Here is a 28000-nt window from a genome sequence, read left to right as displayed (position 1 = left end):
TGCCCACACCTTCCAGGATGGGAGCTCACACACAAGCAGAATGGCCAGCTATTTCAGCTGGCCAGTGAGTCATAATTTTACAGCTTAGGTGGAGACCTGGCGGCCCTGGGGGCTGGGGATGAGTGAGCCAAACCCACCTGGCTCTTATAATACAGGAGAGAGGATAGCCTTGTCCCGGGTCCCAAGTGAGTCCCTGGGCCACGCCCCGCCAATTGAGGGTCTTTGGCTTCTCACAGGAAAGAATTCAAAAAGTGGATCTTTTCAGAGAGATAGGTGCACACTCCATAGAGAGAGTGGGCTGTCTCAGAAGGCAAGAGTGATTATGAGGTGCGGGGTTGTTAGTTTTCATGGGCTCGGTAACTTCATATGCTAACGAGTGGGAGGGTTATTCCAACTACTTTGGGGATGGGGCGGGGATTCCCAGGAATTGGGCACCGCCCGCTTTCTGACCATTTATGGTCAGCCTCGAAACTCCTGTCATGGTGCCTGTAGGGAGTGTCCCTTCCCATGCTCCTATGTTACAGTGAGTGTATAATGAAACTCAAGGTCTACTGAAAGTCAAATCTCCCACCATCTTGGGCCTCAAGGTCTACTGGGAGTCCAGTCTTCAATTGCTGTGTCATTCCTTAAGTGGCTCTGCCCTGGCTTCTTCCCTCCTGCCTCAGTTCTAGTCCCGCCTCCTCCTACCTGTGTGACCTAGAGCAAGTCACTTCCCCTCTCAGAGCCCCAGCTCCCTCCTGGCTGAAACCAGACACTGCTCTCAAGTTGCTCAGGATCTAGGGAGGGGAGGGGACCCACCACAGGGTCAGCCTAGTAAGGGCCACAAAGACAGCAACACAGGCGCTGCCAGAGTGGGTTTGGAGGAGGAGACGTTCTTCCCGAGAAAGAATCCTGCAGAGGTTTGGGGGAAGAGCTTCCTGCTGGAAGAGGGGGCGGGAAAGAATGGCATTTCTATCACAGAAAGCAGTGGGGGGGGGTCGTGCAGGATGGGTGGTTTGAGGTGCTGAGGGCAGGGAGCCCAAGTATCCTGCAGGGCCTGGCAGGAGGGAGTCGGGCAGAGCTGCACCCCAGGCCCGGTGTGGTGTGTCGTGGATCCTTCATTGCTGCCTCCAGCCTCTCAGCAAAAAGGCTTGTTTACTCCAGGCTGGCAGGAGGAAGGGGGTTGGTGACTCTGGGAGATTACAACCTGTTTAGGCAGATAAGATGCCCTTGGGAGTGGAGGCCTAACAAAGGGTGACTGTGAGACAAGGGTGGACGGCCTGCTGGGGACAGGAAAGAGCTCTCCTGGGCACTGGGCCAGCGGGATGGGGGCCACGGAGCCGGCTGGCGAGAATGGCCCCTGTGTTTGTCTTAGTTCGTGTATACATTCACTCACCAGGTAGCCACGTGCCATGCCCTGTGTTAGATGCAGTTGATGAGGGGTGGGATGTCAGGTGGGACGAAGGGCCTGAATGGAAGCCCGGTTGGGGACCCACAGCCTCGCTCGATAGGCAGCAAGGCCGAGGAAGGAGGGAGCCGTGGGAGATGAGACCATTTGGGGCCAGATGGCAGAAGGCCATGAGTGCCAGCCTAAGGTGGGGTGAAGCCTCCATTCTTCCTCCTTGGAGGGGCCATCCTTGCTCGGACAGCAGCAGGACGGGCAGGAGGCTGGGAGGTTGCAGGGCCAGGCCCAGGATGACCAGACACAGTAATGTGGCAGTGGTGGGCTTGTTCGAGGGACGGGGACCCCTTGCAGAGTCATTACATGGGGAGCCTAAGGTCCTGCGTGGGAAAGGAATATGGGAATACGGCACACTTCCAGCCCCATGCAAAGGCTTCTGGGAGTCTAGGTCCAGGCAGAGGTTTCCAGGGGGAGTTTCTCCCAGTATACCGTGGGTCTCCTGCCTGCCCACCGGTGGGCACAAAGGGGAGGTCAGTAGAAGGGTGTTAAGAGGGGTGGGTTGCTGGGGCTGGACCCTGGGAAAGCTCGGTTTAGCATCAGCAGGTGGGACTTTGTTAGAGGATGATGAGGGTAGGAGGTCTGGGGTCTAGTCCTCAACCCCACATGCTCTCACTCCCTCAGATGGGACCCAACCAATGCAAGTCCACTCACTGCCAAAGTTAACTTTCTGAAGCCACCTTATCACCGCCTGCTTTGCTGAAACCTTCACTGGCTTCCCACTGTGGCCAGGAAGGGGTTCAGGGTTCTCTTGTATCCCTACTATCCAGTTACTCCTGTGAAGCCCCTTGCAGGTAAAGGCATTCCCCATCAGCTGCAGACCCCATGTGTGCCTCCGGAAGCAGCCACTCCAGCTGTTTCCTGCGGAGGCTCAGCAGTCTGGTCAGGCCTGCCTGGGGCAGCCCCACACCCAAGCCTGGACACATGGATCCAGTTGTAATCCTCAGAGAGAGGCGCTCCAGATTGATCCCCTGATGCTGGTTCATTTTCAAACCTTGGAATTCTTTCTTTAACCAGAATATTTTTTAAATGTTTTTTAAAAAATTGGTTTCATTTATATGTTTACGTTTTGGGGTTTTTTTTAATGTTATAAAGTAACTTATACTATACCAATGCCATAAGGTAGCAAATGAGGGCATCACCCAGTCCTAGTCTCTATTAACAGTCTAGGGTACCATCTTCCATTTTTTCCTCCGTGCACTTTTTTCTTTCCCTCTCTCCCTTCCTTCCTTCCCTTCTTCCCTCCTCTCCTGCCTTCCTCCTTCCCTCCCTTCCTCTCTCCTTTTTTTCTTTCTTTAGATCATAGCTAGGGAAAAAAATCCAGAAACTTTAATATCCCAGTATTGGTGGAAAATCCATAGGTCATATGCAAATGAAATCGTTAAAGCAGGTACTCAAATTTTTTTTCAGTTAAGATTTTTAAATCTATTTTTTATTGTGGTGAAAAAAACACACATCAAGGTTTACTGCTTACCCTCTTGTAAGTGTACAGTTTAGTAGTATTAAGTATATTTACATTTTTGTGAAACAGATCTCCAAATCTCTTTTTCATCTTGCATATCTGAAATTCTACACCTATTCAACAACGACTCTGAATTTCCCCTTCCCTTCAGCCCTGGTAACTATCATTCTACTTTATGTTTCTATGAATTTGACTACTTCAGATACTTTGTGTAAGTAGAATCATGTAATATTTGTCTTTTTATGACTGGCTTATTTTACTTAGCATAATGTTTTATATGTAAAGTAATAGATGCTTGTTGTATTAAAAAAAAAAGGCATGGAAGACCCTTTAAGGCAGAAATTAAAGTCCCACCTCCACCCAGGGGATCCTGTGTGCACACCTGCTCCTCTCAGTTCTGCTTCATTTCATCAGTTTTAAAATAGCATTGACTTGATTATAAGACAAAACAATTTCAGAGATGTTAAAATGCAAAAAAAAAAGTTCTAGGAATAGATTTTGCACACACATACACACCTGCATGTTTAGAATTATTTTCACGAAGATGGCATAAAACCAGCGTAGTTTGGCCCTTTGCCTGGTTCTCTTGCGCCACCAGCCACACAGACCTCCAGCTTCCTTTCTCCACTGAGACTGTACAGCAGTCACTACCTTCCCACCCTGCCTGTCTGTGCCACTGTCCCTCCCATCAATCAGTCCCCACTGGGACTAGAGAACCATCCTGTACGGGTGTTGTGACCACTAGTGGGATTCCTAAAAGTAGACACATTTGAAATTTTGATGGGCATCATCAATTTGCTTTCCCCAAAGGTTGTGCCAATGCACACACAACCACCTTTTGAGAGAGCCTTTCAAACAATTTCTAAGGCAGACCTCCTGACCCACTACTCACCCATCCCGCAAATGGGAAAACTAAAATCCCAGTAATAAGAACTTTGTCTGATGTCACAGGTGGCAGAGTTGGAACTAGACCCAGGCCTGCTGGTGTCCAGGCTGCTGTTATTGCTAAGAAACCACCCATCTAAGGTGGTCTTACTCTCTTGCTTAAATACCTTCCATGGCTCCCTAGTGCCTATAAGACAAATTCCAAATTCAACTCCCCCCACCATCTGGGGCTGCTGCCTTCAAGGTCGTGATGTGGTCTAGTGGTCAAGTGCACGAGTTCTGAAGCTGCATGGACCTAGGCTCTCATCTCTGCCCTGCTATATTATTGAGCACCTACTGCTATGTCCCCGTCTCCTGCAAAATGCTGGGTAGATACATGACTTTACTTGGGAACCTCAGGCAAGCTCTTTTACAGGTGGGACCCTTATTTTCCTTCTCTGTGTTTAAGGATTCACAGATATGGTCTGAGTCCAGTGCTCTGCCCAGCGTCTGCTGCCCAGTGAGTCTCCTTAATGGGAGTTTTTTTGTATTTTAAATCAGGATTGTCAGTCCCCTATCTGGGTGCCCACAACATTCTGAACATCCACATCCTAGCACTTGCCTTGTTGGAAACTGCCTGGAGCTCCATAGGGGCAGGTCTGTCTTTTTTTTAAAAAAAATAATCTATGTAACCACCAGCTGGGAGATGGCTACATGGGTGGTCTTTGGGGTTCTGGGGAAATTTCATCCCAGAAGAGTTCTTGGGGCCTCTTCCAACGGAGGAGGAGTAATTCCAGGTAGGTCTTAGCCCAGGGGCCTCTGGGTAGGATCCAAGAAAGGGCTGGAGGATCTGGCCAGCAAAGCTCCCAGAATCCATGCTTCAGTCCCCTCCATCGCTGGTTGTGGCCTCTGTCTGCCACCAATTTGCTATGGGATTTTGTGCAAAGATTCTCTCCTCTCTGGGCCTCAGTTTCCCCAGCTATCATTCAGGAAGCCTGCTCCCGTCCCCCTGGAGAGATGTGGGCACGATGGAGGTAATGTAGGAATGAGAAACCCTCCAGAAACTCAAGTACCATCCGTGCTTGTGTGGGCACAGCCACCTGGAGGTGCAGGGCAGGGGCACCGGTCTTGCTTCCCATCAGGGCTCCACTCCGGTCCAGTCCCCCCTCCCTTCCCGGTCGGCTCTCCCTCCCTCCGTCCCTCCCTCCCTGCCATCACGGAGCGCTGGCTCCCAGCATGCCGCGCGCTGCTGACAGCCTTATAAATAGTCGCCTTTGCAGGCGGCCAGTGAGGACGGGCAGGGCAAGCACTGGCCCCGGCGACCACCCGCACCCCTCCCCCAGGTCAGTGTGTGCCCGTGTGTGTGCCTCTGCACGTGTCGGGGGGGAGCGCCCCTGCAGGGACTGGGGGAGCCGCACACACCTGGGGGGTGCGTGTTTGTGTGTGTCAGGGTATCCTCGGGGTTTGCATGGCAGTGTGTTTGTATCCCTGGATGTGATCCGTGTGCATCTGCCTGTCTATACTCCCCAGGCTCTGCTCTGGGTATTTGTGCCACACTGTGTGTGCCCTTGTGGATGGGTGTGTGTCTGTGATGCCCTCCCTCCCAGCCTCTGTGACAGTCTCCCCTTTGTCCCGCCAGCACTCCTGGGGCTCCAAGTCCCTGCCCTTGGCACATCCCAGCTGGGTCCCGGGGAAGGGAAGCTGTGGCCTGACTCTCGGCCCCAGGACCTGGGTAAGGGCAGCCTAGGTGATGGGAGGAGCTATCCTGTCATGTCATTTTGAGTGCTGGGGGGACAGAAAGCCCCCCGGATGTTTGGCCCCCTGCCCCAGCCTCCTGAAAGGACAGGAGCTCTGTGGGAGCCCTGGAGCCAGCCCATGGGGCCTTTCCTAAGGGCTGCTCAGCTGCCTACCTAGGACTCTTCAGTAGCAGCAGGACAGGGCCTGGGGGTAAAGGCCCAGAGAGGGGACACCAGCTGCCCAAGGTCACACAGAGTTGGGATTTGAACGCTAGCTGGTTGCCAACCACTGGGAAGTCTGCTCTTGGTCAGGAGCTGGGAGCCCTGGGTTTTGCCCTGGTCTTGTGTTGTGATTGAGGTTAAGTCGCTGTCCCTTTGGGCCTCCACTTCCCAGGCCCCTGGGCAGACCACTCAGTCATACTGGGAGTCCTGATCTGGGGGCCTTATAAGGCCCGGGTGCAGAGCCCGTAACCCAACTCTGTCCTGGTCCCCTGGCCTCTGTGAGGACTCCTCACGACCCAAGTTATTTTGGACCAAGGAGTGGCAGGTGCCAGGAGGACAGAGGGGCTTATGTTACCAGGAGGGGGCGGGGCAGGGTGGGGTTGAGGCCACTTCTGCAGGCTGTCTCTGGCCTGGGGGACCCTCTCCCTCCCCTGCCACCTGCAGAGGGGTGTTGGCAGTTCCTACCCTTCCTTAAGCACACTCAGCAGGAAAGAGGCTGTAACTCATGACCCACAAATGGTGGGATGGTCAGCAAAGCTGCCGAAGAACCAAGTGGGTGCCAGGCCCAGAGCAGCAGAAAACGCAGCCTCAAGCGTGACCCCAGCCAGGCCCTGGAGCCAGTCTCTCCTCCTCTCCGAGCCTTCCTTCCCTCCCAAGATGACTGTGAGGATGGAGTGAGGCCCCCAGCCCTCTGCTCTGCCAGGGCCAGGGCCAGCCTGGTGGGAACAGGCCTGCAGTACAACAGAGAGGCCCCATCCAGTGTGGTGTGTGTGACACTGTGAGACAGTCAGAGGAGGCACCTGCCAGTGTGGGAGTGGAGGGCAGAGTCCAGGAGGGCTTCCTGAAAGAGGTAACACCTAAACTGGGTCCTAAACAATAGCATCCTGGGGAAGGGCATCCAGGTATTAGGCGCAACATCAGCTGGGACCTGGAGGGGGAACACAGTCCCAGTGGGTGAGGGAACTCTAAGCAGTTCAGGTGGCGGCTGATAAGGCTGCAGAGGGTGGTGGAGGCCGGGTTGCTGGGTCCGGTCAGCTATGTTATGTTAGGGTTTACTTGGGGAACTGAGGGGGCCACACATGGACGGATTTTAAGCCCAGGAGTGATGTGGTCTGATGCTTGTCAGAAAAGTCCTGCAGAGTGCCTGGTCGGGTATGGAGACAGGGAGGCCCACGGGAGGCTAGGGCAGTGGCCAGTTCCCCTGCTTGGAACAAGAAAGTGGTGGTAAGGACACAGACTAGGGAGAAGTTCAGGAGCAGGAGGGTTGGGATGTGCGTGTGTTGGGTGGAGGTGGGTGGGGGAAAGGGTGTTCGTGCTGACCAGGGCCTCTGAGGGTGATGGGGTGAGATGCTGGGGGCTGTTCTGGGTCTGGGGGTCTGCAGGGCCTCTGGGCCTGTCCGGGGCCATAGACACATGGGGCTGGGGAGAGAGACCTGGGCTGGCTGGTCAGGGATGGTGGCCTGGGAACCTGAAGCCAACAGTGAGAGTGGAGTAGGGGCCCAGGGTGGGGGGTCTCAGGCAGGAGGAATGCTAGCCAAGGGTTGAAGGTCAAAGGTGAAAGCAAAAGTGTCTCTGATGGTTGCTGGTGGTCTCGGGGAGGGCTGGTGGGTGCGGAGTAAAGAAGTAGGGGCCAAAGATGTGTCTCAGCAACTCAGAAGAGACTAATGGGAAGGGGAGGTGGAGGGAGGCCCTGGGCCGGGGTGGGGGGTGGGGCGGGTCCCAGGAGGGGTTGGGGTTGATTTACACGCTGAGGGGAAGGTGGGGACAGTGGAGCAAGGTCCTCAGGTGGGGAGGGGCAAGGGCACGTGCAGGTGGGAGTTGGGCCTGCGCAGGGGTGAGGACCTGGGTCCCCCCTTGGTTGAGAACTGGACCGACTGTGGCCCCGTGAGTGGCCCCGCAGCTTTCTCCCTCTCAGGCCTCTGTCCCTTTGAGCATCCTTCTCGGAACCCCATCCCAGGTGCGGCTCCCCTTCCCGCCTCCCGGCAGCTTTCCTCCCTGCCCTGGGGAGCGTTGTCAAGGTGTCGGGCAGACGCAGGACCCAGGGCTTATTTGCCTTGCAAGGGAAGCAGCTCTGAAGCTGTTTCCACCCCTCAGGGCTGCCTTCCTCTTCAAGCTCCAGCTCCGAAGGGAAGAGGTGGATGGGAGGGGGCTTCTGCTCCTCTGTGTCAGGTGAGGCAGCGGAAGCACACAGAGGAAAGGTGGCTCTGCCAAGATCTCCCAGCCTCCTGGGCCTTCCCTGTCCCCAGCAGCCCCCTCTGCCCTCAGAGGGCGCGTCAGGGCCTGGCCACACTGCGTGGCTTGGCGGGAGCAGAGGCAGAGTGGGGAGAACCCCTCACCCGCCCTACCTGTGCCCTTGTCTTGCAGAACGCTGACTCGGCTCCCCAGACCTCGGCAGGATGGAAGGTATGGAGGCTCCTCTCCTTTCCTGCTCACAGCCTGGGCCTCAGTGTCCCCATCTGTTAAGGGGGTGTGCTTTCAGGAGGCACTCGGGAGGGTTTGGAGGTAGCTCTGGGGCTGCCAGAAGGGGCCTGTTTGGGAGCCTCCAGCATCCTCCTCAGGCCTCTTGCCGGATATGCCAGCTCCAAGATTAATTTTAGAAGGGATGAGGCCTCCCTGAGGCTCCTGAGGGCCCCACAGCACACTTCCTACACTGGTATTTATAGAGCTGAATCTCTGGCTCTTTCTGGAGTGGGGGCGGCTCTGGTGAGGAAAGGCCTGCCCTGTGGAGAGGCCCCAAGAGTGCAAATGCCAAGGCTAACAAGGACACATTCCTGCCCCTCTCTGGGACCTGTGGGGGTGGGTCTTGAGGATGTCTTGGGCCCTCCTGACTCCTATGGGCAGAGGCCTGGAGGGAGACGTGCGCAGAGAGCCCAGCTGGCCCGCCTCCTGGCAGCACCACCCATCCCATCCCTGGCGCTGGGCCTCGGCCTGGGTAGCTCTTAAAGGAGCCCAGCCGGCCTGGCTGCTGCTGTCTGAGGCCGGCAGTCATCCTTCCACCCCCGGGGCTTGAACATCAGCTGCCACTGGGCTGTGGCCTCCCCCACACCCAGGGTTGTGCCTGTTGCAAGGCAGAAGACGATGGGAGCCCACAGAAGTCATTCTGACAGCTTTTCTAGGTCTCCAGCCCCACAGCTGGGAGGGTCCCCGGGCGCCACTAGCTCACCTCCCCATTGGGAGTACGGACTTCTTGCCTAAGGGCATCCAGTGAGGTCCTCCTTCCCTGAGAAGTGGGAAGAGGCCCCGGGCCCCAGTTCCAGTTCTGGCATCCCTGGAGCAGGCCCCCGGGGGGGGGGGCTCAGTTTCTCTCTGTCTGGTGGGGCTGTGGTCTTGCTGAATTGCACGGGCCGGTAAGGCAGAGGCTGAAATGCAACCTTACCTCCCTCTCCGGGCAAGGATTCCGCATACCCACCACAGCCCTCTTCCCCAGCAACCGTCTCCAGGGCAACACATATTGTGGTTGCCAGCTCCACACTGGTACCGCCCAGGGAAGGCAGGCGATGGGCAGGCCTACGGCCTGGGAAGGGAAGGGTAGGGGACACAGCAGAACAAGATCATGGGGGCCTGCTGCTCAGCGAGAGACTCCCGTAGCTTGGAAGACTCTCACGCCAGAGGTGACCCACGGGCCAGCTGCCCCTAGGGAAGGGCCGCGAGGGTTGGCATCTGAGCCCCTGAGAGTCACCCTCACAGACTGTGCCGAGCCGGTAGCCTCCAGGCCTTTGTCCCTGTGGGTTCTCAGTCTGGAACACCCTCTTCTCCCTGACCTGTCCTGGTCTCTGGGTTTTCCTCGCACCACTATCCCTCACTCTGGGCTGTGACTCATCTGCCTCTCTGACAGGAGCATTAGCCACGTCTGTCTCTCTGCCTGAGGCCCAGCACAGGCCTGGGACTCCAGAGGTGCTTCTGGCTCTTTGTCCAGTGACTCACTGAGCTCTGCTCCCTTTTCTCTCCCACAGAGAAGCTGAAGAAAACCAAGATCATTTTTGTGGTGGGTGAGTCCAAGGCGGACGGGTGTGGCAGTAAGCAGGGAGGGGCTTCAAGGCCCCAGTGGGAGCCTGGGCCCGGGGCTGCCCCTGCTTCGCTGGGGTGCCCAGGCAGACCCTGTCCCTGCTGGGGCCCCATTTTTCGGGGCTTCTGAATGGGTGGGCGCTTGCAGGCGGGCCCGGCTCGGGGAAGGGCACCCAGTGTGAGAAGATTGTCCAGAAGTACGGCTACACCCACCTCTCCACCGGGGACCTCCTGCGGGCCGAGGTCAGCTCGGGCTCGGCCAGAGGCAAGATGCTGTCGGAAATCATGGAGAAGGGGCAGCTGGTGCCACTGGTGAGTGGGCCCTGGCGGGGTGTGGGTCACGGGGTGATGGTGGCCCTGAGTGGACCACAGCCAGCAAAGCCCATGACACACTGGCAAGGCTGGCTATGACCTTCCCTGGCTCTGAACCCTCCTGTGGGTCCCCATTGCCCTCGGCAGAAAATTCCTTCTGGAATCTCCCAAAAGTCTCCAGAATCTACCCTGCCGACCCCTCCACCTTCCACCACCCTGGCATTTCTGTCCCCTCAAACTGATCACATTCCTTCCTGCCTAGAATGTTCTTTCCTCTCAGCTTTCAGATCTTGCTGACTCCTCAGATTTGGGCTAAGACCCCCAACTTTCTACTCCAATAGCCCCCCACTTCCTTGCCCATGCTTGTAAACTGAAAAGTCAACTGTGTGATTATCTGTCCCTTTAGCGGACTGTGAGTTTGCTGAGGGCAGGGAAGGTCTTCTTTATTCACAGCTATGTCCTCAGGGCCCCAGACAGGAGCTGGCTGAGAGGAGGGGCTCCGTCAATATTACTGAGTGAATGAATGAATGATTCAATCAATAGATCGAGTCTTCACTGTTCAGAGGTTTCCTGGAGAGGGAGGGGGTTGGGGAAACCTGTGTTAGGGCAGAGAGCACTTCTGGCTGTGGGGCAGCGCGCAGAGCCCGAGGAGGGGTGGAGAAGAGGGGCTCATAGCCCTCCCCTTCTCTTGCTGTGCCCCCAGGAGACAGTACTGGACATGCTCCGAGACGCCATGGTGGCCAAGGTAGATACTTCCAAAGGCTTCCTAATCGACGGCTACCCCCGGGAGGTGCAGCAGGGAGAAGAGTTTGAGCGGAAGGTAAGGCACAGCTCGGTGGGTGGGTGGCCTTTGGGAGCTGTGATGTGGGGGCAGCCAGGCAACGGCTGCTGTGATGGGCAGAGAGAGTTTTTGGCAGAGAGAGGGAGAGACAGACTAATGCAGGGGAGTGGGTAAGGAGGGAAACCAAGGAAGTCTTTCTAGAAATCTAGAGGAAAATGTGTAGAAGAGGAGGCACCATGCTGGGGAGCTCACAAAACTGGCCTCAGCTTTCAGCTCAGCTGTTTGAGGCCTTGGCCAGTCATCGTGCCTCTCTGAACCCTCAGTGTCCCCAACTGCAAAATGGGGAGATACAGTCCATAGCTGCCTTGAGGGGCAGCACGGGGGTTAGAGAGAATGCACCTTTTAAAAGTGGGGTTTGGTACCCCATAAACACATGGTCAGAGGGGCAGGGAACAGTATGGACAGAGCTGGAAGGGTCAGGCTGGTGTGGAAAGGACAGAATCTGTGGGGCAGAGCAACTGGGGGTGATGTGGGAGAGGGAAGCTCAGGCCAGGCTGGAGGCCTTGAATGCCAAGGAGGGGAGTCTGGTCTTCCAGGCACCACGGGGAGTCTGGCTGGGAAGAGTGGGCCTTGACGATGATGGCTCAGAGCTGCCTGGAATGGGTGTCCCCCAGAAAGACCTGCAGGGTGGGAGCACCTCGCCCAAGTACACACGTGTCCAGGCACGTGTGCCCATGGCATACAAATGCATGTACGTGTGCATGTAGGTACAGAGGTACACGTGCACATGCATAAGGCCAGAGGCTTATGCACACATGTACACACGCATCTGGCAATGTACACACACATGTTCATGCAACGCGTGTACACAGATATGGTGCATCTGTATACAGGGACGTGCACAGATGCACATACAAACGCAAACCCAGACACACATACCTCTGATGTCACAGACCATGTAGGGGAAACAGATGAAGCTGCAAGTGCCTAGGTGGAGACAGAGTCAGCAAGGGTCGAGGGTACTCTGGCAATGGGAATGCCTGTGGGGAGGACTGGACAACCCAGTGGGCTGGGGCAGGACAGAGCTCCATCCCCACTGCTGGACTCTGTAAGGTTGGGCCATCTTTGGGCTTCTGTAGCTTTGAGCCTCAATTAGAGGGAGAACACTGTATTTCAAGACCTCAAGAAAGTGTCTTTTCTGATCTAGGCCTCAGTTTTCCTGTCTGTGAAATGGGGATTCCTTCAGGCTGGAAGGCCATGGCCCCTGTGGTCAGATGCTAAGCAGCCCTCATGTACCAGCTGTGTGATGTCACCTCGGGCCCTTAGGATCACTTCTAGAAAATGTGGTTAATGAAAGTCTCCATCCCTCCTGGGGCTATTGTGGGCACTACTGTGGGTGCTGGACTTGGCACAGGGCCCAGCCCTGCCATGGCCTCCAGAGGCCTGGTCACCTGGTGTTTTTGGATCTGAACACCAGGGGGCGCCTTGGCCTCACTGAAGGAGGAATGGTTGGCCTTATTCCTTCCAACCCTTCCAAGTCTTCCCTGTGGATGAAATGCTGATTCCAATGACAGTGACATTGTTCAGAACCCCCAGAGCTCAACAGCCCCTGGCCCTTTCATTCAGCCCTTACTACCCAGCCCTGCAGGTGTGAGATGTCTACCTGCCCTCAGGGGCTCTAGGCCTGGCTGGGAGAGGGATGTTAAGTACATAACCAGAGGCCCTCCTGAGACAAGCTGGAGGCAGAAATAAAGGGGACTGGAAATGCATATCCCAGAGGGCAGGGATGGTGGTGGGGGTGGCATCCGCAAAGACTGCCCTAGAGGAATGAGATTTTAGCTCACATATGAAGGCGAGCACTTGGTATTCAGGGAAAGGATTCCTGGCAGAGTTTCCCAGTGTGAGCAAAGGTCTGGCACGGGAGGAAGTAGATGAGAGCCCAGACCACAAACAGTCCATGGATCTGAAGCAAGGAGAGCAAAGAAGCCAGAAGCATGAGATGAGGCGGACAGGGAGGGCAGGGCAGGTCAGTTAAGGAGTTTGGACTTTCTCCTGAGGGCACTGGGGAGCCATGGAAGAGGTCTGAGCAGGGGAGGGACAGCGCAGATTGGTTTTAGGAAGGTCCTTCAGGCTGTCCTGGGAAAGGCCTTGGAGGTCTGAGTGCATCTCAGGTGGGGCCTCAGAAGTGGGAAGATGGGGAGAAGATGGCCCCAGGGGGCAGGAATGGGGCCCCCATGACTGGTGCCCCACCCGCAGATCGGACAGCCCACGCTGCTGCTGTATGTGGACGCAGGCCCCGAGACCATGACCAAGCGGCTCCTGAAGCGCGGAGAGACCAGCGGACGTGTGGACGACAATGAAGAGACCATCAAGAAGCGTCTGGAGACCTACTACAAGGCCACAGAACCCGTCATCGCCTTCTATGAGAAACGCGGCATTGTTCGCAAGGTGCGGCCTGAGGGAGCCCTGGGAAACCTGGGTCTTTACCTTGCTTGGCCTCAGATTGCTGTGACCTCGGGCCAGCCCTCCTGTCCAGGCCTTGGTTTCCCCACTGGTTCGAGGAGGGGCTGCTGTCCACTATGGCTGGGCTCTAGGAGCAAGACCTGGCCTCTGTGGAGGTCAGCCTCGGTGGACCCGGCCCTCCCCGGCATCCTGCCCTCACGGCCCGTCTCCCCACAGGTCAATGCCGAAGGCACCGTGGACAATGTCTTCTCCCAGGTCTGCACCCACCTGGATGCCCTCAAGTAGCAATACTGGAGCCCCTTCCCCAGCTCAGAGCCCTGCCCCACCCTCCTCCTGACTCAAAGCCTTCCCGGCCTGAGCGCAGTGCCTCCACCCTGCCCGGCTGGAGCACAGACAGAGGAAGCCACTTTATCCTGTTTTCATGGACAGCCGAGCACTAAAGGAATTTCCAAGGACATTCAGTTTTAATCCTTTCTCATTGCTTCCATCAGGGTTGATTCACATGGTATGGCTGCCCCAGCCTTGAGTCCCCAGACCCTCACCCTCCCGTTCCTCCTCGGGCCCCGCAGCCCACCTCAGCCAGCACCCCTCCCCTCACTCCAATGGAAGACCCAGGGTCCTTTCTCACACACGGCGCGCTGGGCCCGGGCTGGCCAGGCCTAGGGAGGCAGGGTGACTGAGGCAGGGTCCTTGTTCTCGGGGACTCGTGGTCAGGTGGAGCAGGGCCTTGGCCTGGGTTGCTCTGCATCCTTGCTGTGTGGTCTTGGCCCTGACCCCACCTCTCTCTGAGCTTGTTTTCTATCCATAGAGCCTGCTGGGGACTGGGCTGGAGCAGGCAGTGTGGGCATGGGCTTTTGGGGGGCTTCCTGGGCAGTGGAGGCAGCACACACCAGCCAGCAGAGTGGGCAGCGAATCGGCCTCCTTGATCCAAGAAGCGCTAAGGGTCTGGACAAGGCATCAGGGTTGAGGGGGGATCATGGTCAGGGCTGCTTCCCTGAAGAGCTGAGACCTGTAGGAAGTCCCACCGTATGGCCCTGGAGAGGACACAATCTGCCCTTCCTGAGCCCATTTCCAAATCTAAATTAGGCTCAGTGCCCCCTCCCCGAAAGTTAGGCTGAGAACACACTAAGTGAAGGATGTGGGCTGTTAGTCACCACGGCCGGTGGGACCAGAGAGCAGCCTCGGGGATGTGAGGGCTGGGGTGCTTTGGGGAGGCCCCAGGATCCCCCAGGGAGAACTATCTTCCTTTTCTGTTCTCTTTCACTCTTTGACCTCATCACGGAGAAAGTCTCCACTGGTGCTCATGCATCCCTCACACGTGTCCCAGCCCCAGCTGGCTCCCTTTAAAACCACGAGAGCCTTCTGCGGGCCACCCGGCTGGAGCGAATTCCTTTGTGGGGCTGACTGTGCTCACTGTGTGTCCCCTTCTGTTTATGGCAAGTGTGGCTGGTGTTCCATTCACAAGAGTTATTTAAACTTTCCTTTAAAATAAACATATTTAAGTTATAAAAGGTGAGTCTATTGGAAGAAAGCCATGAAATCAGTAAATGATAGTACAGGGGAGGTAAGTTCCGAAAGACAGGCGTCACGCAGGTCTGGGCGGGGTGCGGGGTGAAGGCCTCTGCACACACAAACACACACACCTGCACACACACCTTCTTTGCTGAGATTGTCAGGATCAGTGTGAGGATGAGTGGGAAAACACGCCCGAGTTGATGAAGAGTTAGAGAAATCCACATGACAAAATCATCATCATCATCTTCACTTTTTCAAAATTACAGCTTCATTAATTCAGGTGTGTTTTCAGTTTATTAAAACCTAAGCTGACACCAACTGTTTACCACAGAATCACTTTATTCATTAAAAAAGACCCTTGAAAACTTAAAACCCCAAATTTTCGAGGCTCTGCTAACCATCTCCACCCAATCCTTGCCACCACAAACTTTCCTTTGAGGGTTTCCTTCGTGCACATTCGTTCAGCTTTCTGCAGCAACTGCTCTGCTGGCAAGACGGGCTCACAAGCCCCCTGCCTGCTGTGCTGCGGCTCCCAGAATGAGGGCAAACACATTCACAAAACTCCATCTGACCTACTCAACCCAGACCAGCTCTGAGCAGCCCTTTGCACAGAGCTCAGTGGGGTGCCGGGTGGCAGGAGATTCCTTGAGCTGGAGCTCTGTACTGGGGCCTTGAAGATACCTAGGAGTTTGCTTCACCACAAGACAGAGCATGGAAGGGCAGAGGGAACAGAGGCGTAGAGCCGCAGAAGTAGAGAGGACCAGTTGAGTGCGGAAGGGCTGAGGCTGAGGGGTGGGAGTGCAGGCTAGAAGGGGTGCAGTAGCAAGAGATAGCCTGGTAGGTGGTGGGAGCCAGGCTCTCAGGGCCTTGAATGCTGATCCAAATATCTAGTCTTTCCCATAAAGGTAATGGGAGGCTAAGAGTTTTGTATTTAATTAAAAACTTAAAACAAACTGAAAATTGGAGGAAATAATGTAATGAACACCCATACCCATCATCAACATTTAGTAATTATTTTTTCCTTTATTTTCTTTTTGGTAATTGGTAACATTTTCCCATACTTTCCTCAGGTTTTGTTTTACTTTTGCCGAACTATTTTAAAGTAAGTTACCGATATGAAAAAATTTCACCCCTGAAGTATGACTTCAGTGTGACCCTCTAATAAACGAGATTTCCCTGTATAACCACAAGTCAGAGGTCCAAGAACACTAAGTTAACAGTGTCATTGTGATAGATAATGATCAGCCCACATACAATTTTTCCAAATTGTTCCAAAAATGTGTCTTTGGTCAAACCAGGATGCGATCCAGGAGCACACACTGCATTTGGATGTGATGTCCATTAAAGTTCTTTTAACCTGGAATTTCCTTCCCACTCTTGCTTTGGTATTGGCCTGTGAAGGGACCAGTTGTCCTGCAGAGAATTCCTCCTTATGAATTTGTTGCTTCCTTTTGGTGGTGTTTAACTAGCTCCTCCTTCCCCTGAATTTCTTGTAAACTGCAAATTAGTTGTAGACGCTTCATAGATTCAGGTGAAGCCTTTGGGGCAGGAATATCAAGTAGGCGAGGCTCAGGAAGGTTTTAAAACCCCAGGCAAGGGTCGGACCTGCAGCCCTTCTAGCATTAACTTTCACCTGAATCTCCCTGGGGTCTTGTTAAAAAGCAGATTCTGATTCAGCAGGTCTGGTTTGGGCTGGAGGCACCAGCTGCTGGTCCGTGGCCGCCCCTACATTGGGGCGCTCAGAGAGGACCTGCTTTGTGGGGGCGGGAGCCCCAGGAGGGCGTGGGAGGAGGGGGCATCTCTGGCATCAGCATGTGCACATCCTCTAGTGGTGGCCTGAGGTGGGCGTGGCATTGGATCCGAGACAGTAGATCCTGTCACACCCTTCACGTCTCTGAGGACACTCCAGGCCCTGGCTTGTCCCAAGGTGCCAGAACATTCTAACCATCCAAAGGACTGGTACAATGCCTCTGTAACCTCGAGGTCTCAGAGAGGGAGTCCTCCCAGGTAGGGCCTCAGGGGTGGTGTCCTCAGATGCCCCCCTTGGACTGCACCCCTAAGTCTTGGCCTCGGGGGCTCTGAGGGCCTGGCCGGAGGCGCTGAAGTGGGAGAGGAAGGAAGCAGGGAGTAGAGGAGGCCAAGGCTGTCGCCTCCCAGCCGCGAGAGGGGCCTCAAGTAAACAGGAAGGCCTGGCGGCTCCACGGTTGGGGAGGTTTGTGGTGGGGGCAGAGCCCCCCTGGACATGCGCAGCCTGTGAGCACAGGGCTTCCTTTCTAGCAAGCAGACCCAGAGAGGTTGTGCGGCTTGCCCTAGGTCACACAGCGAGGCAGGGGCACAGGGCTGGACCCTTGCCTGCTTCTGCCTCTGTCCCCTTCCTGGAGTTCTGGTGCAGGGTCTCCTGCTTCTGTTGCCCACCATGGTTCATGGGGTCCCAGGGAGTCTCTCCTCCTCTTGGGCCTCAGTTTCCTTTTCTATGAACTCAGAGCCTCTACAACTCAGAGGTTCTAGAATCCTGGCCCAGCAGAATCCTTCTGCCTTTTAGGTGGTCTTTACAGGTTCTCCAGACCTTGGGCATCGTGTTTTATCAGGAAGGCCAACACTGCTCAGGAGGCAGCAGGTATCAGGACCATTCCTCCGGGAAAGAGAGGAAGACTCTAAGGGACTTCACTCTTCTAGAATGGAGTCTGGTGGGACAACTGGCCTTTGGGGAGCCTTTTCTCCTCTTCAGAGACCCTGTCCCTGGGCTCAGAATGCCTCCAACACACATCCTGGAGACTCAGAATCATGAGCATGAGACCCCAGGCTGTGTAGCCCGGTGGACAAGCCCATTCATTTATCACATGGGTGCTTACTGAACGCCTGTTACAGGCCAGGCGCTACTCTAAGCAATGTAGATTCCCAAGCAAACAAAGCAAGGCCTTTGTCCTCATGGAACTTCTGTTCTAGAGAGGGAGACAGACACAATAAACAATATATAATATGTCAGATGGTGATATGTGCCTGGGGGACCAATTGCTGATGTGGGGAGAGGGTTATTTTCAATGTGATGGGAGACCCTCACTGAACTTGTGACATTTGATCTGTGACTTAAAGGATGAGGAGCAACTCCTGTGGTTATCTAGAGGGACAGTGTTAAAAGGAGAGGGACTAGCAAGTGCAAAGGCCCTGAGGCGGGCATGTCCTTGGTACCTTCGGAGTATAGCAAAGAGGCCAGCTGGAGTGGAGTAAGCAAGTTGGGGGAAGAGCAGAGGTTGGAGAGGGGACAAAGGAGCCCTGCTCGCCATTTGAGGGGCCCTGACTTTTACACCAAGATGGTTGCCTGTGGAGGGTGCTGAGCAGAGGAAAGATGAAACTTGACTTGGGTTGAATAGACTCCCCTTATGGTGTGCAGAATGGGCTGGGAGCAAGGGAGGAAGCAAGGAATCTCAGTGAGGAGGTGACTGCAATATTCTAAGAAGTGCTAGTGGGGACCAGGGTGATGGCTGTGGGGTGGTGGGAACCCCATAAACAGTGGGAATCTGGGGGAGGAGCCAATAAGGATTTGCTATAGGTTGGAGAGGAGTATAACAGGAAGAGTCAAGGTCAAACCTTAAGTCTTGAGCAACGAGAGGAGGGAGCTGGTCTGAGATGGGGAGACTGAGGCTGGGATAGTTGGCAGAGGATGAATAGAGCCCAGTTTCTGACACGTGAAATCTGAGCTGCTTCTTAGGATCCTGGAGCCTGGGGGCAAGTTCTGGCTGGAGACACAAAGTTGGGAGCCACCAGCATATGGATGGTACTTAAAGCTGTTTAAGTACCCAGAACAGTACTTAAACTCTGATGTGCATATGAATGCCCTGTGGGTATTGATTAAAGGCAGGTTCTGATTCAGCAGGTCTGGCTGGCACAGGGCCTGAGAGGAGCTCCCAGGAGATACTATGACTACTTTGAGTAGCGAGCATCTAGACTTATAGTCTATGGCCTAGACCATAGACTAGTGGTGGGCAATGAAATCAAGAGAGTGGCTTGTGATCAGTATTTGAAAGAAAATGGAACAGGATGGATGTACTTCGTAAGGGTATATACAGGTTCACAAATGTTTGTTTCAATTATTTGAGCCTGAGTCCCAGGGTTTGTGCTGGGACACAATGTCATGGTCAAAAAGGTTTAAGAAAACCTGACCTGGGAATGAAGGTAAACAGAGAAGGGAAGAGGCCCGGGGACCAAGCATGGGAGGATGGGGAGGAACCAGTGAGGAGGCAGATAAGGCAACCGGGGAGGTGGGAAGAAAACCAGGACAGAATGTTCTGGAAGCCAAGGGAGGGACTACAGGCCCAGATTTGAAGTCTCCTCTGCTTCTCCTCAGCCCTGTTGTCCTGCTCACCGGCGCCTCAGTTTCCTCCATTGCAAAATGGGGACATAACGGTCCCAGCCAATTAAGGTGGCTGTGAGATAGCTCTTGGCACGGGGCCCAGCAAGTGTGTGAATGGTGGAGTGATTCTGATTCTTCTCCTGGGCGTTGAGCTCCTCCAGGCCAGCAGGCTGCCATCCCATTGCACAGAGGAAGAAACTAAGACCCGCAATACGGAAAGGTCTGGACTGAAGCCGCAAAGGGCAGAGCCTGGATTCCTTGACTCCCAGTCCAGTGCTCCCTTTCCCCCACACCCACTTTCTCCCTTGCCCCTATGGGTCTGGCCCTGCTTTCTCAACAGCCCCTGGCTCCAGGCCGCTGCTGGAGACGCACCGCCGCCTGAGGGGGGTCCCTGGGGGCCGCCTAAAATTCCTCTGGTGGCCAGCAGCCAGGGGTAGACGTGCTCCATCCCTTCCTGCAGCCCCGGCCTTCCCAGCCAGCCGGGAAGAGGAAGGAGCAGAATTTGAGCATCTGCCCACTGTGGGGTCCAAGCACATGCGCCTGGCCACTGGCCATGTGTCTCTTTGGCGTGTGGATAGGCGGCACCTGAAAACGTCTGTATCAGTCAGAGCCCCAGCAGGAAACAGATGGCACGCTCCAATGGGATAATTTGAGGAGAGTTTAATGAAGAGTCTGTTGACACAGGTGTGGGGAGGGTGGAGGGAAGCCCCAAGGGATGATGCCGAAGCCCCTGGGCTGGCAGCGGCATGGGTCATGACCAACCCCGGCCTGAAGGGCTGTGTGGAGAGGGCTGGGTCACAGCTGTGGCCTTCAGTGGAGAAAGGCCACCGATTTGCAGTGACAGTGCAGGGAAGGAGTAGGAGGAACGATTCCTCTACCTCCTCCTTCCTCTCTCTGAACTCGCAGGAGGTGAGGACGGGTCCATTGGAATGGAGCGTGCATCTAGGGGGCAAACAGGAGACAGCTAACCCAAGGTCTGTCCCCGGGACAGGAACCCAGTCCAGGGACTGGTCTCTTACACTGGGGAACGGGAGCAAGTCTCTGTGCCTCAGTTTGCCTATGCCTCCATGGCCCCTGCTCCCACCTTAGCTTCCAGGGTACTTCAGGCTTTTAGCAAATATATCTCGAGTCAAAGCATCCTGGGCTCTGTGCTGGGGACACAGCGGTGCAGAGGCATCAGAGTCCCGGCCCTTGAGGGGCTTTGAGTAGACTCGCTCAGGCTGGGGGTGAGGGTGGGGAGGCTCAGGGTGCTGTGGGAGCTTCGGGGTGACCTCTCCACCCCTCGGGGGTCCCAATTTTCCTTCCTCCACCAGGTCTCTGGGTCAGGGCTCCAGGCCCTCCTGTGCTGCCTGTAGGTTTTCTCTCCCTGGAACGTGTCCTACAAGTTCTTCCTTGTGCCCACGTGCAACCTCCCCTGCTCTCTAGAGAACCCAGTGTGTCTGGTTTACGATGCGAGAGGGGGTGGATTGTGCAGCATTAGGGATGTGGAAGCTGGGAAGTTTGAGAAGAGCTTCCTGTGGGGTCCCTGGTACGGCCTCAGAGGCCCTGACACACATTCTGGATAATAGTCCCTCTCACCCGGTGACACCTGTCCTCCCCCAATTCCGCTCAGGTGGGGGTAGCAGGGAAGGAGCGGAGCTGGAAGCTGGGCAGCCTGAGGGTCTCCAGCTGGGGGTCATTCAAACCTCAGGGAGCCTTGGGTTCCTCCTCTGTCAATGTGGTGACAGCCTGGAGAGGTGGCTGTGAGGATTCGGAGCTGATAAGGTGAACGCCTAGGGCGGGGCAGAGGGAGAGTTCAGCCCTGGGACTGGATTAACTAACTGTCCCTGGGGCACAGACTCTGGGGGGGGGGCTGGGGAAATCTCTCAGCCACCCAACCTTCCCCCATGGAAGCCACCCTTTGCCTGGTGGTGCCCACCTTCCCATCTCCGAGGCTTCAGGGAAAGGCAGAAGAGCTTCCTCTCTCGGGGTGGCCCCCTCCGCCCTGTCATGGCCTTCCTGGCCTGCTGGGCTGGGATGGTTCTCCCCTGACCCCACACCCATGCCCGGCCAGGAACTGGCTACAACCTTCCCCCTAATCCCCACCCAAGGAGCCGCACCCGCCCTTCCCGCCCGCCTGCCCGGGTGTCAGCTCCTGCAAGACAAACACCCTTCTGCTCTGCCCTCTGCTCACTCCAGAGGCACCCAGGGCCCAGCCTTCTCTCTTTCCCTGGGCCTCGATTTCTCCATCTGTGACTCAGGTCCAGTATAAAGAGGAAATCCATGCTGTGGGTCCCACCAGCACACATCAAGATTTGTCATCTCAAAGCCCGCTCTGCCAGCACCTGCTGCTCCAGAACCCTCCGTGACTCCCCATGGCCTTCAGGATAAAGTCCTGGCATCCAAGGCCGCCTTCCCAGAGCAGGACCAGAGTCTGCCTCTTCAGGCTTCCTGTCTTCCCTACACCCCAGCTTGTCCCATGGTGGGCCAGTCACTTCTTGTCTCTGTGCCTTTGCTTAGTCTGGTCCCCTGCCTGGCCTGCCTTCCTCTCCCCTTTTCCTGCCCCACACCCCCAACTCGCCCAGTATTTCGAAGGCCAGGCCTAAATGCTACCTCCTCTAGGCAGCTCACCCTTTGTCCTCTGAGCTTCCTTGGGCCTGACTCTAGGTGCTATCCATGACCAGCACCATGGCGGGCAAAGAGTTGGCACTTACTGTTTGCAAAATGACAAAGGCAGAGTTCTGAGATTGTCTCCCAGGCTCAGGGAGCACTGACGGGGGAGCCCTTCCTGAGAGGCAGGCCCAGGGCTCAGCGCTATACTGCCCTGACCCATGGACATCTCACCCATGGACAGCAGCCTGGTGAGCAAGGCATCGTTGTGGCCACTTTCAAACAGGGTGACCGAGGGTGGAGGGCACTTGCTCAAGGTCTCACAGCTCACAGCAAGCAGAGCACGGATTTGAATCCTGAGCCATCTGACTTCAGAAATGCCATTAAAGTGAGTTCTCCTTTCCTTTGGGGCTGTCTTTTGTCCCTGAAGTTTTTTCCAACCATAGAGAGGGCAGACACAAAGTGTGTGGCCCTGGGCATGTCCCCTGTTCTCTCTGGACACTGAGACCTCAACCCCAGCTGCCATGCTGTGCCAATTTTGGAGTGTTTCTCCCCTCTCCTGGGCCTCAGTTTCCTTGCTTACAAAACAAGGGAATGCCCCTCCAGTCTCACACTTTTATAAGCCAGCTTAAGTGCCTGATGGGACATGTTCAAATTCCAACTCCACCATCTTCTTGGGCCAATTCTCTCACCTCATCAGGCCTCTGTTTCCTCATCTGCAAAATGGGAACAGTGAGTTCATGGAGCTTTGAGTTTCACATGAAGCACCTTGGCCAGGACTGGCCCCTGAAAGTTCCCCTTGGTGGGCTGTTAGGGTGATTCTTTTCCTCTGCCCCCCAGGGTCTGCTAGATGTACCCCACCAGCCAGCCCTGGAGAGGGTGGGATGGGAAGGTAGGGTAAGAGGGGAGACAAGCCTGGAGCCTGGGCCCTCCCACCCCTCTACCTCCCCTCCGCCCCAGGCCCCCCACCCAGCCACAAAGCCCGTGGCACTTCCTCTCCCTGCCTGGCAGGCCGCCTGGCCCAGCCCCTTCTCTAAGGAAGCGCATTTCCTGCCTCCCCGGGCCAGACTGGATGAGCCGGGAGCTCCCCACCGCTGACGGTCAGACCCCAGCCTCCATCTGCCTCCACGGGCCGGGACCGCCGCCGCTGCCACTGCCGTCCACAGAAGCCCAGCTGTCCCTCCCTGCTCATCCCTTGGCCAGTGACCCCCGGCCTGGCCCTGCGCCCCGGTGCCCACTTCTCCTGACCCCTCGGCCGCCACCTCAGAAGGCTGGAGCAGGGACGCCATCGCTCCAGCTGCCTGCTCCCCTTGGGTCCCCGCGAGAGCCCAAGCCGGCCCCCGCGCCCGCCTGCCGCCCTCCCCCTGGACACCGGATAAGGCCCAGCACACAGATCCCTGGGTGGACAGCATGGACCGTGGCACGCTCCCCCAGGCCGTTGCCCTGCTGCTGGCCATCTGCAGCCTCAGCCCCACAAGTAAGTGTCCAGGGATCCAGGGTGGGGAGACTCAACCCCCTGGGCACAGATCAGGCCCCAAGTGTTTCCAGCCTCCTCTCTGTGTCCTGAGCTCATGCTCTGTGGAGCTGTCCTGGGAGGTTTGGACAGCCCAAGGCAGATGCCATAGGGTGACTATAACCATCCTGGCTTGGTAGGATGAAGAACTTTCAGCCCTGAAAGTCTTAGGCAAACAGGGGTGAGTTATTTACTTAAACCCTGGCCTCTGGCTCCTGCCCTCCCAGTGATGTCTACTTTCTCCCCAGGAAGTCCAGGTCCCAGAGTGCTGTGCAGCCCCAGAGAGTTTCCTGCCCTCTCTGGGCCTTAATGTTTCCCATTTGAGAAATGTGTGAGATGGGAGGGCACACCGTCTCACAGCCCTGGGTTCAAATCTCATGTCATTATTTCCTTGAGTGTGATCTTGTGGGACTGTCTTTGGGTCTCTGAGCCAAGTAGGGTTGGTAACAGAACTCCCTCTGGAGCTGCTGAGAAGGTCGGTGGTGAGGCAATGCTTGTAGAGAGACCTCAGGCAGGCTGGTTGTTTCTGTGTCCTTGTTTTGTGGTTAGCTTTAAATTCCTCCCCCCTTACTTTCCCCGGGGACTGTGAGCGACTCTCGGAACACTTTGAACACAGTGCTCTCTCTGCCTCTACCCAAATCTCTACTTCCCAAGAAGCGTGCAAGATTGAGGCACAGCCCCAGATTAGGGGTTCTGCAGGGGGTCCACAGCCTGGGGGCTTTTCCAGGCAATCATGGTCTCTGCCACCTTCTGAAATGACCAGATGAGGGGCGGTGAGGAGCTGAGAACTCCCAGCCCTCATCCTACTCACTGTGGACCTCGCTGTGCCCTGCCCCTCTCCCACCTAAAGCCACAGGACAGCCCTGTGGACACCCCTTCATCTCTGGTGCATCCAGGACCTTCCTAAAGGACCTGGGGTGAGAGGTCAGAATGGGAACAGAGCAGCGGGGGCCACCCTCTCCCCACCCTACCCTACCCCGTAGCATTTTTAAGTCCTAATCGCTGATCTTGAAAGCTCTTACCACTGCCTCACAGATAGACAGGAAACTGAGTCTCAGACATTAAGTGACCCAGCAGGGATTTGCCCCAGGCCCAAGGCTCCCTTGAACACTTGCTCCTGACCACGGGTGATATAACCCTTCTTGTACAGCTCCCAATAACCCTGCAAGATGGCTGCTTTTGTGGCCCCATTTTACAGGAGAGGAGGTGGAGGTTGGGTCTGTCTAAGTTCACACAGCTCAGACAGCCCTGCCTGAGCTCCAGGACAGGCCTCTAGGACACCCTGCATTTCTCCCACCATCCTCACATTCCTAGCTTGATAACACTCTTCCTCTAGGTCATCAGAGAAAAGATCCATGCAGATCTTTAGGATTTGATTTTATAGGATCGAAGGCAGTGATGTGCTGGCAAATAATTAACAGCAGGGTGTTGGGGGGTAATGTTTGTGGATATCTGTGGTGTTAATGTTCCCACAGAGTTGATTTCAAACTACCAACTCACCGGACTTGGGGTTGGGGCAGTTGCACAGTAATGTACCTTTATCTACTATTTCCGTCACGCAGATATGACAGACATAGGTAACCTCAAGCACACAGGAATAGTAAGAGACAGTAAAATAATTAGGAAGTGAAGAGTTTTGATATTTATTACCTTTTAAATAGATACAATGTATTTAATTATAAGCTTATAAAATTTAATTTTTAATAATGGCTGTGTTTAATAGCCATTTGGAAAAACTCCTGATAATGTGTTTAGTCTGCTCCTGCGAGCAGGTCCTGGCACCCCAGTGATCATAGGGCTCAAGGGCATTCCAAACCATCCAGCCCAACTCATTTACAGTCTGGGAAACTGAGGCCCATGGAGGGCAGATGGGGACCAGGGCCAGGGTGTGGAACCCTGGTCTCCACGCCAGGGGAGGGAGTGGGAGCAGGCATGACCCAGACATCCTCCTTCAAGCTGAAGGGAGTCAAAATGGGACCAAAACAAGTCCCCAAAGGGGTCCAGCCTTCTGGGGACACAGCTTGGCAGAATCTCTCAAAACCATAACTTGTGTAACATCCTCACTTTCGGAAGTCAACCCCATGGAGTTACTTGTCCAACTCTGTAAAGATGTATGGTCTGTAGGTACCTGTAAAAAAAAAAAGTCAAACGACTGGGAACCACTTAATGTCAGCCAGCCCGGGCCCCATGAAATGGATTACTATGCAGTGGAATATCACACTGCTGTGGACATGTGTCTGGGATACACTATCAGGTGCCCAAACAGCAACGACTCCATTTCTGTAAGAATGAAATAGTAATAATGCACTGCATGCACAAAGAAAATCTCAATGTCACTTTCTATAGCACCAGGTTCCTCTAGACGATTTTCATGTTCTAAGACACTTTTTTTTTGTCATATTGGAATTTTTAAGAACAAAAATGTAGAAATTTTTTTTTCTAGTTCATCTTTTTTTTCTTTTTAATTGAAGTATAGTCGGTTTACAATGTTGTGTCAATTTCTGGTGTACAGCGTAATGTTAGTCATACATATACATACATATATTCAATTTCATAATCTTTTTCATTATAGGTCACTACAAGATATTGAATATAGTTCCCTGTACTGTACCAAAGAAATCTGTTGTTTATTTGAAGTTTTTAAAAAGCAATTTAAACAAGGAGGGGCAGGGAATAGCTCAGGGCTAGAGCACGTGCCTAGCATGCATGAGGTCAGGTCAATCCCCAGTGCCTGCATTAAAGTAAGTAAGTAAATAAACATAATTACCTCCCCCCTAAAACAAAGAATAAAAAAATTTAAAATTAAAAAAGGCAATTTAACCATACATTCGCTTTAGCCCACTCCTCAAGTAAAATAGATGAGAGGAGAAAAAATGGCCCCACAGCTCCTTTATTAATATGGGAGTTGTCAACATGCTAGTGGATTGCTTACTACTTTTTGTCTAACTTTTTAAGGTAATTTTAATGCAGTTGAATCAAATTTGGAAATCTTGGGTACCCGTCTTATGTCCCAGTTTTCTGTTGTCATGCGGACTCTGTAACCATCCCATTGTGATTCTAGACTATTCTCTCCCGTAAATGTGTCATTTCATCGATTGCCTAATGAATCCTTTATTGTTGAATATTTAGGTGGTTTCCCTTTTGGGGCCAGTTATAAATACTACTGCCATGCACGTTTTTGGTACATGTACCTTTTCCTGTATTTTGGAATATTTCACTTGGATAGAGTCCCAGAAGTGGAGGTTCGTGGCCCATGTTGGGTGGCTGGGATCAGAGCGTTTCCTAAGTGTGGATGAACTATCCCTGGAGGGTGGGGTAGAGCTATGTCTTGGAGCCCCTGTGTTGCTGGCCACCCATGTGAGGGTCTAGGACTCTCTGGAGAGGGGGCAGGACATAGACCACAAATATCCATCTCTTAGAGGCTGCATCTGGGACAGCTTCCCATTTGCCAGGAAGAAAAGGAGGTTAAAGCAGGAGCTGTGTGAGCCAGGAGACAGTGAGTCCCTGGGGACAGTGGGGACATGCCCATTAAGTTTCTCACTTCAGCCAGAATGATGGTGATTCTAAGATCCAGAGGGAGAGAATGAATTGATCTCTCTCTCATGGTCACAGATGGGTCAGTGCTGGGCCCTCTGAGGACAGGCCTGGGCTATTTGCTTGAGGGCCTGAGGGGGGAATCTAGGCAAGAGGGAGGTAGCCACCTCTTCTGTGTCCCCGGTGCATCAGGCAGCCCTTGGCCTCTATACGCAGTTTACAGGTGAGAAACTGAGGCTCAGGACAAGTGTCAGGTCCAGGCTGTCTGCTCCTAAACCCAGCTTCTTTCCCCTGCACCTTTGGTGGCTTGAGTGTGAGAGGCCTGGAGTGGTGACTGCCCTGGATCCAGGCCCTCCTCCTATTTCCAGTCCTGGGTTTGGTGCATCAATCAGGCTGACAAGGATCCTCATCCAGGGCTGAGCTGACTTACCTGTGACAGGGATGACACTGAAGAGACAAATAGGATGGCTGACACTGATTCAGCACTTACTGAATGCCAGACACTGCTCTAGACTTACATGAACTATCAGACTTAACCTTCACAAAAGCCCAATGAAGCCAGCACTCCTGTCATCCCCATTTTACAGCTGAAGAGACTAGCGCACTGGCAGGTGAAGGGATTTGTCTGAGTAACACAGCCCAGAAATGAGCTGCTAGGGCTCATGCCCCGGGCCTAACCACTACACCATACTGCCTCAGGGGAGATGATGAGGCTCTCACCTCACACATTTGGTCCCTTTCCTGCACCAACAGTCGCCCTCCCACCTAGAGCACAACTGGATAGGTTCTGATGAGAATATGTTCAAAACAGGGTTTTGAAGGATGAATAGAAGTTGACCGAGTGGTTAAATAAAGGAAGTCTGGGAGAGGGCATGACAAAGGCAAGGAACAAGATGTGTCTGAAGGAAAAGCTCACATCTCCCCACTGCTGGACATAGATAACTGTGACAGCGGTTGCCAGTTTATGAGCGGTCCTTGCGTACCAAGAGCCTGCCCAGCGCTGGGCATGTGTCAATTACCAACATCCTCACCAACTCACTGAGGAAGATATTTTGATGATCACCATCCCCACTTTACAGATAACACCAAGGCATGGAAAGGAAGCTGGGAGGTGGTGGGATCAGGATCTGAACCTTTGGCATCTATCAGATCCCCGCACTTTTTAACTCTACCTCCAGGATGTAAAGTGTGGTCTTAACCTGTAGGCATCAGGCA

At 54.5% G+C, this 28000-nt stretch overlaps 2 protein-coding genes across 5 annotated transcripts in view; both read left to right on the top strand.

Annotated features, from left to right (window-relative positions):
- The first annotated feature begins 57 nt into the window (after positions 1 to 57).
- On the top strand, positions 58 to 13740 carry AK1 (adenylate kinase 1). Of its 4 annotated transcripts, none has more exons than XM_072960183.1 (7): positions 58 to 899; positions 8087 to 8125; positions 9676 to 9711; positions 9876 to 10039; positions 10743 to 10859; positions 13077 to 13268; positions 13500 to 13740. In XM_072960183.1, the coding sequence occupies exons 2-7, from the start codon at positions 8119 to 8121 to the stop codon at positions 13566 to 13568; spliced, it is 585 nt and encodes a 194-aa protein (XP_072816284.1). In that variant the 5' UTR covers positions 58 to 899; positions 8087 to 8118; the 3' UTR covers positions 13569 to 13740. The 4 variants fall into 4 exon arrangements, with proteins under 4 accessions (XP_072816284.1, XP_006205543.1, XP_031533454.1 ...); XM_006205481.4 differs by lacking the exon at positions 58 to 899 and adding an exon at positions 5025 to 5107; XM_031677594.2 differs by lacking the exon at positions 58 to 899 and adding an exon at positions 5415 to 5496.
- A 9037-nt stretch (positions 13741 to 22777) lies between these two features.
- ENG (endoglin) overlaps positions 22778 to 28000 on the top strand; it is a 28487-nt gene continuing 23264 nt past the window's right edge. The window contains exon 1 of the mRNA XM_015240319.3: positions 22778 to 23215. Within this exon, the coding sequence (XP_015095805.1) occupies positions 23149 to 23215 (67 nt within the window). The 5' untranslated portion in view covers positions 22778 to 23148. The remainder of the gene's footprint in view (positions 23216 to 28000) is intronic.

This window comes from Vicugna pacos, chromosome 4, assembly GCF_048564905.1.
Source record: "Vicugna pacos chromosome 4, VicPac4, whole genome shotgun sequence".
Classification (NCBI taxonomy): domain Eukaryota; kingdom Metazoa; phylum Chordata; class Mammalia; order Artiodactyla; family Camelidae; genus Vicugna; species Vicugna pacos.
Note: the sequence above shows the minus strand (reverse complement) of the source record. Positions and strands in the feature narration are given on the sequence as shown.

Excerpts from the sequence above, each read along its gene's own strand:
- AK1 (XM_006205480.4), top strand. The coding sequence starts at position 9,276 with ATGGGGGCCTGCTGCTCAGCGAGAGACTCCCGTAGCTTGGAAGACTCT. Across the intron at positions 9,712-9,875 it reads CAAGATCATTTTTGTGGTGG|GCGGGCCCGGCTCGGGGAAG; the intron begins GTGAGTCCAAGG and ends GGGCGCTTGCAG. Across the intron at positions 10,860-13,076 it reads GAGAAGAGTTTGAGCGGAAG|ATCGGACAGCCCACGCTGCT; the intron begins GTAAGGCACAGC and ends CCCCACCCGCAG.